General features: G+C 49.7%; 1 protein-coding gene and 1 long non-coding RNA gene across 2 annotated transcripts in view; one reads left to right on the top strand and one right to left on the bottom strand.

Annotated features, from left to right (window-relative positions):
• The window catches only part of LOC147004314 (uncharacterized), a 73,751-nt gene extending 66,247 nt beyond the window's left edge, over positions 1-7,504 (bottom strand). Inside the window, exon 1 of the long non-coding RNA XR_015047379.1 lies at positions 7,403-7,504. This is a non-coding gene — a long non-coding RNA (uncharacterized LOC147004314). The remainder of the gene's footprint in view (positions 1-7,402) is intronic.
• Klf4 (KLF transcription factor 4) lies at positions 6,211-11,107 on the top strand. Its single transcript, XM_021160074.2, has 5 exons — positions 6,211-6,689; positions 6,806-6,926; positions 7,575-8,559; positions 8,669-8,833; positions 9,952-11,107. The coding sequence occupies exons 1-5, from the start codon at positions 6,685-6,687 to the stop codon at positions 10,125-10,127; spliced, it is 1,452 nt and encodes a 483-aa protein (XP_021015733.1). The 5' UTR covers positions 6,211-6,684; the 3' UTR covers positions 10,128-11,107.
• Positions 11,108-11,793: the final 686 nt, after the last annotated feature.

The following is an 11,793-nucleotide window of genomic DNA, read 5'->3' on the forward strand; positions in this document are numbered from 1 at the left end:
TGAGATTCTTCTCTTATGCTTAAGAAGAAATTATGCCGTTAATGATGGTTTACAATAGCCCATAATTTCTTAAGAGAATTGTTATTGCAATAACTACTCTTAAAAGTTACTCTTCTATGTTGTCACTAAGAATAAAAAAATAAGCACAGTATGGGGGAACTACGGTATCAGCACTGGAGAGGCAGGACTATGATAAGTTTGGGGCCAGCCTGGTCTACCTACTGAGTTCCAGGGCTTCATAGTGAGACCCTATCTCAAAAGACCAGAATAAGAAAAAAAAAAAAAAAAAAGGCCAGGCGGTGGTGGCACACGCCTTTAATCCCAGCACTTGGGAGCCATAGGCAGGTGGATTTCTGAGTTCGAGGCCAGCCTGGTCTACACAGTGAGTTCCAGGACAGCCAGGGCTATACAGAGAAACCCTGTCTCAAAAAAAACAAAAAACAAAAAAATCAAAAAAAAAAAAAAATCCTAAATAGGACATAGTAGTTCAGCTCTGATATCCAGGCTGAGGCAGGAGGACTGCCATGAGTTTGAGGGTAGCCTGGGCTCTAGAGCAAGAACCTGTATCAAGAACAAAACAAATCAGCACAACAAAACATCAAAAGTTTTAAAAATTGGTACTCTCATTAATTTTAGATTTTCTCGGTAAATAGCTTAAAGGGTGTGTTGGGCCTGGTCTTTTGGTTTGGGTTTTTGGGTTTTTTTGGTTTGGGTTGGGGGGGAGGGGGTTAGGGTGTGTGTGTGAGTGTGTGTGTGAGAGACAGAGACAGAGACAGAGAGAGAGAGATGGCGCACACAAATGCGCAATGCACATGCGCCTTGCGCATGAAGACTGCAACTAAAGTGATCAAACCTAAGAGTTCACGAAAAAGATTTTAATTAAATTTCTGAGAATTGATTCTTAAATGTCTGTGATTCATTTTCTGCTCTAAAAACTTCAATACCCAAAGTTCTGGGTTTTGAAAGGCAATGAATTTGGCTGCAGAAGAGAGTCTCTCTCCATTTGGTTTTGGTTTGGGTTTTGGTTATTTTTGTTTGTGTTTTCAAGTTTGCTTTAGTACAATGGCTGGGCATGGGCTCTTCATCCAGTTTGTCCAGCTGCTCTGAGAAGAGAGAGTCAAGCGATTTTGGTTTGTTTGTTTGTTTGTTTTTTGTCTTGTTCAGAGAACTTTACAAAGGAAAGAAAATGAATGGGTAAGAATAATAAAAAAGATGAAAAATTAAGTCTCATCCTGCCAACACTGGACTTGAGAAAAATATATGAATAAAAGAACTGGAGGCCAGTGATGGCTCAGAGGGCAACGAGGTTGCCACCAAGACAGGTACCCTTACCTGAGCTCTACACAGTAGAAGGAAAAGAACCAAAACTAGAAAGTGATCCCCTGACAGAGAGAGAGAGAGAGAGATTAGATAAGAAAAAATAAATAGATCAGTTTTTTAAAAAAAAAAAATAACAATTTTGGGCTTTGATCATGAGTACAGCCTAGCACAGAGGGTATTTCAGACAGAAAAAGACATCACAGATTCATGGGTTTGAGAGTTGAGAGTTTAAGGATCTTGGACTGGTCTCTAAAGAGGGCTCTGGAAAGTTTATCTAGGGCTAGAATAGGAGCGTTTGGTCTAGCCAGGGGTAAGCAGTTAGGTCTTGCTTCTCTAGGCAAAGAGATCTGTCTGCTGGCAGGGCTTGGGATGTAGCTCAGTGGGCAGAGTGCTTGACTAGCACACATGAAGCCCTGGGTTCAAGGATCAAAATAAGCATAAAGCAGTCTATTGGTGTACCCCTGTAATCCAAGTGTGAGCAGGACAGGTGTGAAGTTCAAGGTCACCTTTTTCTACCTCTGCTACCTTAGAAAGTCCCAGGAGACCAACATGGGATATATAACACCCCTGCCTCAAAAAGAAAAGGAGGCCAGTCTGAAGACGACAGCCTTGACGAAAGGCTAAATCAAGGTAGCCAGGACAGGAAAAGGACAGTGGAGCAATTTAGGAATCAAGTTTGCCAACCTCCGTGAACACATGCATGCTTGGGACAAGGTAAGGAGGAAACCCGGGTTTCAATGTAGTATGCTGGGGCAGAGAGGTGAGGTTGTAAGAGTCTGAGCAGACTCACTTTGAAGGGGGGCAGCTAATGAGTCTAGAGCTGAGAGCAGAAAGAACAGCTTCCTGTTAAGACTTGTTTCCACAGGGAAAGTGTACATCCTTCAGAAATACTCAGGGCACAGCATGTATCAGGTGGGTCCTAAGTGAGTGGCTGGAAACGCTAACAGGGGATAAAGTGATGGTCCCCATCTATCTCCAGTTTATTGTGCCTGGAGAAAACTGGTGATATTAAAACCTATTAAGTCCTGAGTGTCAAGCCTCACTTCTTTAGATGATCTAATTAGATTCTCATTACTCTAAGAAGTGGCTACTATTAACATCCCCATTTTATGGAAGAGGAAAACGGCAAAGAGAGATCATTTGCCAAGCTACGAACCAGCAAAGTTAAAATTTGAAAATCTAGTGTTAAAGCCATCTTCCTTCTACTTTTTCTTTTCTCCCTCCCACGACAAGGTTTCACTCTGTAGCCTGGGCTGGCCTCGAATTTTAGGTGCTCCTGCTTCAGCCTACGAATACTGGATTCCAGGCATGTACCATCATGCCCAACTTTTGACAATGCACGTATTTAACTTCAGCATAAGTCTGACGTCAATGCCAAGCTTGATAGGCATGGTGGGGCCTGCATGTCATTCCTGGTGATCAAAAGCTTCAAGAAGCTTCAAGTGGGAGGAACGCATGATCCCAGAAGTTCAAGGCCAGCCTGGGAAACACAGCAAAACCACACAGGAAACAAAAACAGTGACACTAAAGTCAGGGTGGCCTTTACAAGATGGCAGCAGATACCCAAAAGAGACCATGGTCCATTTCGGGAGTTCAAGTCCTCACAGTTGGGATTTTACAACCTGAGCCCCAAAAGCCACCCTTTCCTCTGCCTAGCTTTTAACCCAGGACTTTAGTTCAGTGACAGAGTGCTCACCTTGCACAGGTAAGGCCCCTGTATTCAATTCAACTTCCTGTATTCACTTTAAATATATATATATATATATATATATATATATATATATATATATATATATATATATTTTGGCTGGGCCTGGTGATTAGCACCTATAGTCCCAGCACCTATGAGCTGTGGTGAATTCAAAACCTGATTGTGCTATAAGTTCCAGACCAGACTGGGCTACAGTGGGGGCTCTACAACAATTTAAAAAAAAAAAAATTAAAAGAACACTTTTTCTTGAATCCTATTGGCAACCATATACAGAAAACCCAGGAAAAGGAGCAGGTGCCCAGCTACTCCATGTGGCCTGACCTGTGCCCAGCTATGTGTGGAGTCCTGCACTGGAGATACTCATACAGTCTCCCCCACAGCTGGGCAGTCATCCCACCCCACCCTACCCTTCCTCCCTAGCTCTGGCTACTGCCATTACATCATCTGCCAACTGCTGCAGTTTGTGCTGGAAAAAAAAAAAAGTATTTTAAAACTCCAAGGACATCAATAATTAACTTCCATACCACAAAACTTGTAATATGAGTTTGCCGAAATAAAGTCACCAGTATTTAATTCTTCTTTAAAGGGTGTCTTCTATTATTATTATTTTAGAGTGCAATTTAGTCATCAAAGGTTTACACAGCCTCATGTTTATAAATTATATGGGGCAGGGATTTAACTCTTCTGGCCCTACCTGTTCTGATGAGAGGGAGGGTCATAACCCTGTTGTCACACCCGGCACCTGCCTTGAAAGGGATGAGTTGTGAGCTGGAACTTCATAGCTCTTTTAGAAATCTGGGATGAATATACAGATTTCCTCTGATGATGCAATCGCAAGAATAACCCGTGTGTTGCCTGCTGGCTTTTATCCTCCAGAAGGCTGTTGGGAAACTTCATCTTTTTCAGTTGCGTTTCAGAATCTTGCCTTGATTATATGACATAATAATAGTGGCTTTCCAATTCATCTGTGAAATCTTTTTTCGTTGCGGTGGTTACTGGTTAGATGGTCAAGAGGGGGGGAGGGGCTACTGTCCTAGGTAAATAAAAACCACCGAGTTGAAAGAGTCTAGGGCCCTGACTGACTTTACGTGTTTACATCCTCATCTAAGTTCATCGAGGGTTTGAGACCTTGGCCTTAAAGTGGCTCACTTTCCAAAGTAATGCTCAATCCTAGCTTTCCAAGCCGGGATTTTTTTCTTTCTTTCTTTTTTCTTTCTTGACACCACAATGGGGGCGAAGGGGTGGGAACAGGTGTTCTTTTTGTTGTTCCTTTGTTTGAACGAGTAATATTTTCAGAGTTAAACTGGCCTAGTTCCAAGGGAATGGGGTTGAACCCCTCGAGGTCGCGTGAAGGGGGAGCTCCGAAGTCTGGCTCTTCCTCACCCCTTAGCGCGCCTAGTCCTCTGCCAAAACCAAGAGAAAGGATGAAAAGCCCCTCCTCAAAGGCTCCCAGCTCCAGCCCTGTCTTTGACAGACTGACTGGGCAGCCCCACTTCATTGGGACGAGATGCATTCCAAGAGCGCTCCTGTAGTCGGCCAGAAGTGGAAAATTCAGGATGACAAATATTCCGAAGAAAACTAATATAGGTCCCAAGGATTCCGGGACTCAAACAGGTGAAACGACAGAGGACGTGGCACCGACGCTCCGAGAGGAGCGAGTGCACATGCTGCCTATGGTGGAGCATCGACCCACTTTCCCGAGTGCCTTTCTTCAGTCCCTGCCCTCAGCTGTCTCCGCCAGGGTTCAACCGTGAGGGCGGCGGAGCCCAACTCTGCTCCCCAATCCAAAATAAACACCTAGCCTTAAAAAAAGAGTAAACCTAGTTTAGCGAGTTATACTGAACACCACACTCACGGTTTTTGTTTTAAGTACTTGGTAGAGATGAGGGTGAAAACCTTTCCCGGCTGGAAAATTACTGAGGGTAGTGGGGAATGGGAAAAGGAGTTATAAGACTAAAATAAAGACTGCCTTTTCCCCTCCCGGTAGGCAAGGGCCTGAGGTGCCACTTTGGAGAACTAGGGTCCCATTGCAGCGCTCCTCTTCCCAGCGCAGGATCACCTCCCAGTGAAGTCCCTTTGAGTGGGTTGGCTAGCTCAGAACCTAAGTTGAGGGGAGCGAGTTGTCCTATGACCTTTACCTCGCCGCTTCACCTCTTTATGACTCACTTCTCATCTTCAAACTGAAGAGTGCGAGTGCGTAGCTTGTAAAGAGCTTTGAGATCCCTGGTGAAAGGTATCTCCGCGCCTCGGTCCCTCTCCGCGTTCCCACTCCCCCACCTCCAATGTAAATCTGGACCGCCTTCCCCTTGTTCCTTCCATATCAAGAGGACTACGAGCCCAATCCCGGCCGCTCTCTTCCTTAGCAGGCGCGGAACCCCTTCTCCTAGCTTCTGAGATTCCTACCCCCCTCCCCACAATCACCCGGCCCCCACCCCCACCCTACGGGAGGCCCCACTGGCATCCGCGCCAGGCCAGGCCCTGCGCCGACACGGCCCGGCGTCTGTGTGCGTATGCGAGAGAGGGCGGGCTGGATGAGTCACGCGGATAATCGCGCTCTCGAGTGCGCAGACGACTGGACAAGCGCGTACGCGAGCAGGGGTAGGGGCGCGCCGCCTCTTCCCCCCCGCACCCCCAACCTCCTGTCCCCCGCCAGGGTTCCCGTGGCAGGACTTTCGAGCCCAGGGAACCGACCGTGGCCGCCCAGAGGACCCCGAGTAGCGCTACCACGGGAGCCACGCCGTGCTCCCAGAGCCGAAGCCGCCGTCGCCGCCACCGCCGCCGGCGTCAGCAAGGCTCCAGCCCGCCAGCTGCCGGGCTGGCGTCACGGCCTGGCCCCGCCCCGCCCGCGCCCCTCCCTCGCCCCCGCCCCCACGTGCGCGGAGTTTGTTTATTTAGCTACCATGGCAACGCGCAGTGGGGGCTGCGGGAAGGCGGGGAGAAGAAAGGCAGGGGGCGGGGCCTGGCGGCGGAGCCCCGCGCCGCCACAGGGAGGAGGCGGGGAGCAAGCGAGCGAGAAGTTATAAGTAAGAAGCGCGCGGCGGCCGCCGGCAGTTCCCCGGCCGAGAGAGCGAGCGCGGCTCCGGGCGCGCGGGGAGCAGAGGCGGTGGCGGGCGGCGGCGGCACCCGGAGCCGCCGAGTGCCCCTCCCCGCCCCTCCAGCCCCCCACCCAGCCACCCGCCCGTGACCCGCGCCCATGGCCGCGCGCACCCGGCACAGTCCCCAGGACTCCGCACCCCGCGCCACCGCCCAGCTCGCAGTTCCGCGCCACCGCGGCCATTCTCACCTGGCGGCGCCGCCCGCCCACCGCCCGGACCACAGCCCCCGCGCCGGCGACAGCCACAGTGGCCGCGACAACGGTGGGGTACACTGCTGAGTCCAAGAGCGTGCAGCCTGGCCATCGGACCTACTTATCTGCCTTGCTGATTGTCTATTTTTATAAGAGTTTACAACTTTTCTAAGAATTTTTGTATACAAAGGAACTTTTTTAAAGACATCGCCGGTTTATATTGAATCCAAAGAAGAAGGATCTCGGGCAATCTGGGGGTTTGGGTTTGAGGTTTTGTTTCTAAAGTTTTTAATCTTCGTTGACTTTGGGGCTCGGGTACCCCTCTCTCTTCTTCGGACTCCGGAGGACCTTCTGGGCCCCCACATTAATGAGGTAGGTGAGATGTTGGGCTTGGGAACAGAAAGGGGTGAGGACTGGAGGGAAGCTTCGGAGCAGTGGCCAGGGTGTCCCCTGACTCCTGGTCCCTGTGCGCCCCGCCCGGCCCGCAGGCAGCCACCTGGCGAGTCTGACATGGCTGTCAGCGACGCTCTGCTCCCGTCCTTCTCCACGTTCGCGTCCGGCCCGGCGGGAAGGGAGAAGACACTGCGTCCAGCAGGTGCCCCGACTAACGTGAGTGTCGCGCTAGTGCCCTGTAGATTTCTGCAGATGGGGTGGGGTGTATGGGTGAAATCCGGGGGTCACCAAGAGCCCCTGGTTAGGACAAGGATTGCCCTCCATTGGAACTCCACAGCCTTCCCAAGGTGGCTCCTCGGCCCTTGAGTCGGCCTTAAGTGCGTGTGGTCCCGGCACTGCGGTACCGCCAGGGGCGCACAGCGGTTCCCCACCAGTCTCCGGGCGTCCGGACCGTGGGGTGGGCGCACTCAGGCCACTATATTGTAGGTGGACAAGTCTCGAGACCCTTTGGGCCGGAGTGATCGTAGCGCGTGGGCGACCGGGTGGCTATGGTGCATGGGGAGAAAGCCACCGTGTCCCAGTGTCCCAATTCCGTGGGCGGCTGGAGCGTCCCGCGGATCTGGCGGGGAAGCGGACTGGGCTGGTGGAGCGAGGGCACTAGCTTGCAGGAGAACGAACGCGCCACCTCTTACCTTGGTGTTAGCTGAGATTGCAGTGCTGGCCCCTGGAGTCCCCGAGGCTGCCTTCCTGTTCTGTCCAGTTCCTATAGCAGGGTGTTGGTGTGCTTCACCCAACAAGTCAATATTAGGGGTGGTAACAGGGGGCTACAATTAACAGTTTCTCTCTCCCTCCCTGTTCTTGCAGCGTTGGCGTGAGGAACTCTCTCACATGAAGCGACTTCCCCCACTTCCCGGCCGCCCCTACGACCTGGCGGCGACGGTGGCCACAGACCTGGAGAGTGGCGGAGCTGGTGCAGCTTGCAGCACTAACAACCCGGCCCTCCTAGCCCGGAGGGAGACCGAGGAGTTCAACGACCTCCTGGACCTAGACTTTATCCTTTCCAACTCGCTAACCCACCAGGAATCGGTGGCCGCCACCGTGACCACCTCGGCGTCAGCTTCATCCTCGTCTTCCCCAGCGAGCAGCGGCCCTGCCAGCGCGCCCTCCACCTGCAGCTTCAGCTATCCGATCCGGGCCGGGGGTGACCCGGGCGTGGCTGCCAGCAACACAGGTGGAGGGCTCCTCTACAGCCGAGAATCTGCGCCACCTCCCACGGCCCCCTTCAACCTGGCGGACATCAATGACGTGAGCCCCTCGGGCGGCTTCGTGGCTGAGCTCCTGCGGCCGGAGTTGGACCCAGTATACATTCCGCCACAGCAGCCTCAGCCGCCAGGTGGCGGGCTGATGGGCAAGTTTGTGCTGAAGGCGTCTCTGACCACCCCTGGCAGCGAGTACAGCAGCCCTTCGGTCATCAGTGTTAGCAAAGGAAGCCCAGACGGCAGCCACCCCGTGGTAGTGGCGCCCTACAGCGGTGGCCCGCCGCGCATGTGCCCCAAGATTAAGCAAGAGGCGGTCCCGTCCTGCACGGTCAGCCGGTCCCTAGAGGCCCATTTGAGCGCTGGACCCCAGCTCAGCAACGGCCACCGGCCCAACACACACGACTTCCCCCTGGGGCGGCAGCTCCCCACCAGGACTACCCCTACACTGAGTCCCGAGGAACTGCTGAACAGCAGGGACTGTCACCCTGGCCTGACTCTTCCCCCAGGATTCCATCCCCATCCGGGGCCCAACTACCCTCCTTTCCTGCCAGACCAGATGCAGTCACAAGTCCCCTCTCTCCATTATCAAGGTTAGTGGGGGAAGGGACTGACTGGTAGAGATGCAGCTGGGAGCTTTGTTTCTGGGGATTCTTGAGACTATCCAGAATGAAGTTAACCCCACTTTCTTTACCCCCCTAGAGCTCATGCCACCGGGTTCCTGCCTGCCAGAGGAGCCCAAGCCAAAGAGGGGAAGAAGGTCGTGGCCCCGGAAAAGAACAGCCACCCACACTTGTGACTATGCAGGCTGTGGCAAAACCTATACCAAGAGTTCTCATCTCAAAGCACACCTGCGAACTCACACAGGTAAGGGAACCAGCACTGTGGAGGAGGGTTGGTCCCTGTCTGCTCCGAAGGCTGGCTGTGGGCTCCTTTAGGGCTTTCTTGGGTGCTGGGGTGTATCTCTTCTCCATCTCCTGGATCACAGAGGAGGGCAGCAAACAGGCGCCTATGGTTTTGCCCAGAAGCCTTTTGCTTGATGGATGCTATCTGCTGCCTGAATGTGCAGTTTCTCATTGGGCCTTTAAAAGATAGGGAGTTTCCTGTGTGTGCCTGCCCCTCCTAGCCTGGTAATCAAGAAGTTATACTTTGCAATGCAAAACTGTGGCGGTATCTTTAAAAGAAAAGTTTTAAATTTTCTAGATTATTTTCATTGTTGTCTCCTCCTCCTCTTAGATCTACCTACCCTTGACTCTATTCTGGTCTTTAGAATAATTAGGTCGTATTTACATTTGAAGAATTTAATGGTTCCCATTGCTGGGGATTCTGGTGTAAAACTGTCCCAGCAAGCTGGGTAGGGTGACACTCAACTTTGGAGTTACAAATACCAAAGACACCAAGTTGAACGAATCCTGTTGAATCAAGACCAATCTGGTCAAGAACCCGAGTCTCGAAATAACAAAGAACGCAAAGGTGGTCATTTAGTGGGTAGAGTCTTCCAGATCCTTTTATGAAAACAGCCAGAACGGCTCTGCTGGAGAAATTAGCCACGGGTGGCATTCTGGACCCAGCGTAATGGCATGGGATCCTTTGGGTTTCAACAGAGCTAACTCCTAATCCAGACCATTTCCAGTACTGGTTAGGTTCGAAAGAGTGAAAACCCCATACTGTGGGGGTGGACTGAGTTTGAGAGGGTATCTGCCTTTTTTTTTTTTTTAAGTTACTAACTACTGTTTCTCCGTGAGTTTAAACTCATAACACATGTCATTCCTATTCATCTGAAATTCAGTATGGCCCTTCAGTGTCATAAAGACATTCCTGGACTTTTTTTATTATAATTTTTACTTTCTTGAAAGGAGAGAGGGTGGGGCAATGCAATAGAATTTGCTCTCTGGCCTCTCCCTGTTTAAAAAAAAAAGGGTGGGGGGGCTAATTCTTCCTTCTAGCAATGGCTTCAGCAGCCCGTTCTCTCTTTCCCTTTACAGGCGAGAAACCTTACCACTGTGACTGGGACGGCTGTGGGTGGAAATTCGCCCGCTCCGATGAACTGACCAGGCACTACCGCAAACACACAGGGCACCGGCCCTTTCAGTGCCAGAAGTGCGACAGGGCCTTTTCCAGGTCGGACCACCTTGCCTTACACATGAAGAGGCACTTTTAACTCCCACGTAGTGGATGTGACCCACACTGCCAGGAGAGAGAGTTCAGTATTTTTTTTTCTAACCTTTCACACTGTCTTCCCACGAGGGGAGGAGCCCAGCTGGCAAGCGCTACAATCATGGTCAAGTTCCCAGCAAGTCAGCTTGTGAATGGATAATCAGGAGAAAGGAAGAGTCCAAGAGACAAAACAGAAATACTAAAAACAAACAAACAAAAACAAACAAAAAAAAAACAAAAGAAAAAAAATCACAGAACAGATGGGGTCTGAGACTGGATGGATCTTCTATCATTCCAATACCAAATCTAACTTGAACATGCCCGGACTTACAAAATGCCAAGGGGTGACTGGAAGTTTGTGGATATCAGGGTATACACTAAATCAGTGAGCTTGGGGGGAGGGAAGACCAGGATTCCCTTGAATTGTGTTTCGATGATGCAATACACATGTAAAGATCACCTTGTATGCTCTTTGCCTTCTAAAAAAAAAAAGCCATTATTGTGTCAGAGGAAGCGGACGCGATTCAGGTACAGAACATGTTCTAATAGCCTAAATGATGGTGCTTGGTGAGTCGTGGTTCTAAAGGTACCAAACGGGGGAGCCAAAGTTCTCCAACTGCTGCATACTTTTGACAAGGAAAATCTAGTTTTGTCTTCCGATCTACATTGATGACCTAAGCCAGGTAAATAAGCCTGGTTTACTTCTGTAACATTTTTATGCAGACAGTCTGTTATGCACTGTGGTTTCAGATGTGCAATAATTTGTACAATGGTTTATTCCCAAGTATGCCTTTAAGCAGAACAAATGTGTTTTTTCTATATAGTTCTTTGCCTTAATAAATATGTAATATAAATTTAAGCAAACTTCTATTTTGTATATTTGTAAACTACAAAGTAAAAAAAAAATGAACATTTTGTGGAGTTTGTATTTTGCATACTCAAGGTGAGAAATAAGTTTTAAATAAACCTATAATATTTTATCTGAACGGCAATCTCTGTTTTTTTTTTTGTTTTTTTTTTTTCGAGACTGAAAAAGAACTTTTTAACGGGGGTGGGGTGGGGGCAGGTGGGGAGGGTGCACTGGTGAGAACCACACTGAAACCAACCTTACCTCTGCAAGAGGATGGAGCAGCTTGCTTTTTTAGACTACTCGGTTGTACATGAAGTAGTGTTGGAGTTGAGAGCTGTACGGATGGGACCTTAAAAAACATCTGGTTCATGTTTGCTTAGTACGAATGCAAAAGTATACCCCCTTACCCAAACGCACATTTCCAGGTACGATGGCTCAGTTATTCTTTGATCTGCTCAATTTTAGCAGGGAGCACTAAACAGTAGGCCAGGACACTCTAGTTTCATACATCTATACACATAGACACATACACACACAAACATATGTGTGTGTATATGTACATATTACATTTTGTCTTTAAATGAAATTATGAATCATTTTCTGTGCAGGCCTGGCCTTGTAGTCCCCACAGAATCTAAGTAACAAAAGAACCTTCCCCAGGCAAACATCCTTAAGAACAGAATGTAGTTCCACAGTGCCCTCCTGAGGATTAAGGGCTTCATTTATGCTGCATATATTATCCCTAAAGAGATCCAAAGTATACTATCTACAGAGTATCTCAAAGCTTCCTCAATCTCTCTGAAGGCATGGAAACAATAAT

This window comes from Mus caroli, unplaced genomic scaffold, assembly GCF_978045245.1.
Source record: "Mus caroli unplaced genomic scaffold, Mus_caroli_1 scaffold_6, whole genome shotgun sequence".
Lineage (NCBI taxonomy): Eukaryota > Metazoa > Chordata > Mammalia > Rodentia > Muridae > Mus > Mus caroli.

Bases quoted from the DNA above. Each gene is read 5' to 3' on its own strand.
- Klf4 (XM_021160074.2), top strand. The intron at 6,927-7,574 runs GTGAGTGTCGCG...CTGTTCTTGCAG, and splicing joins CAGCAGGTGCCCCGACTAAC to CGTTGGCGTGAGGAACTCTC. The intron at 8,560-8,668 runs GTTAGTGGGGGA...TTACCCCCCTAG, and splicing joins CCCCTCTCTCCATTATCAAG to AGCTCATGCCACCGGGTTCC.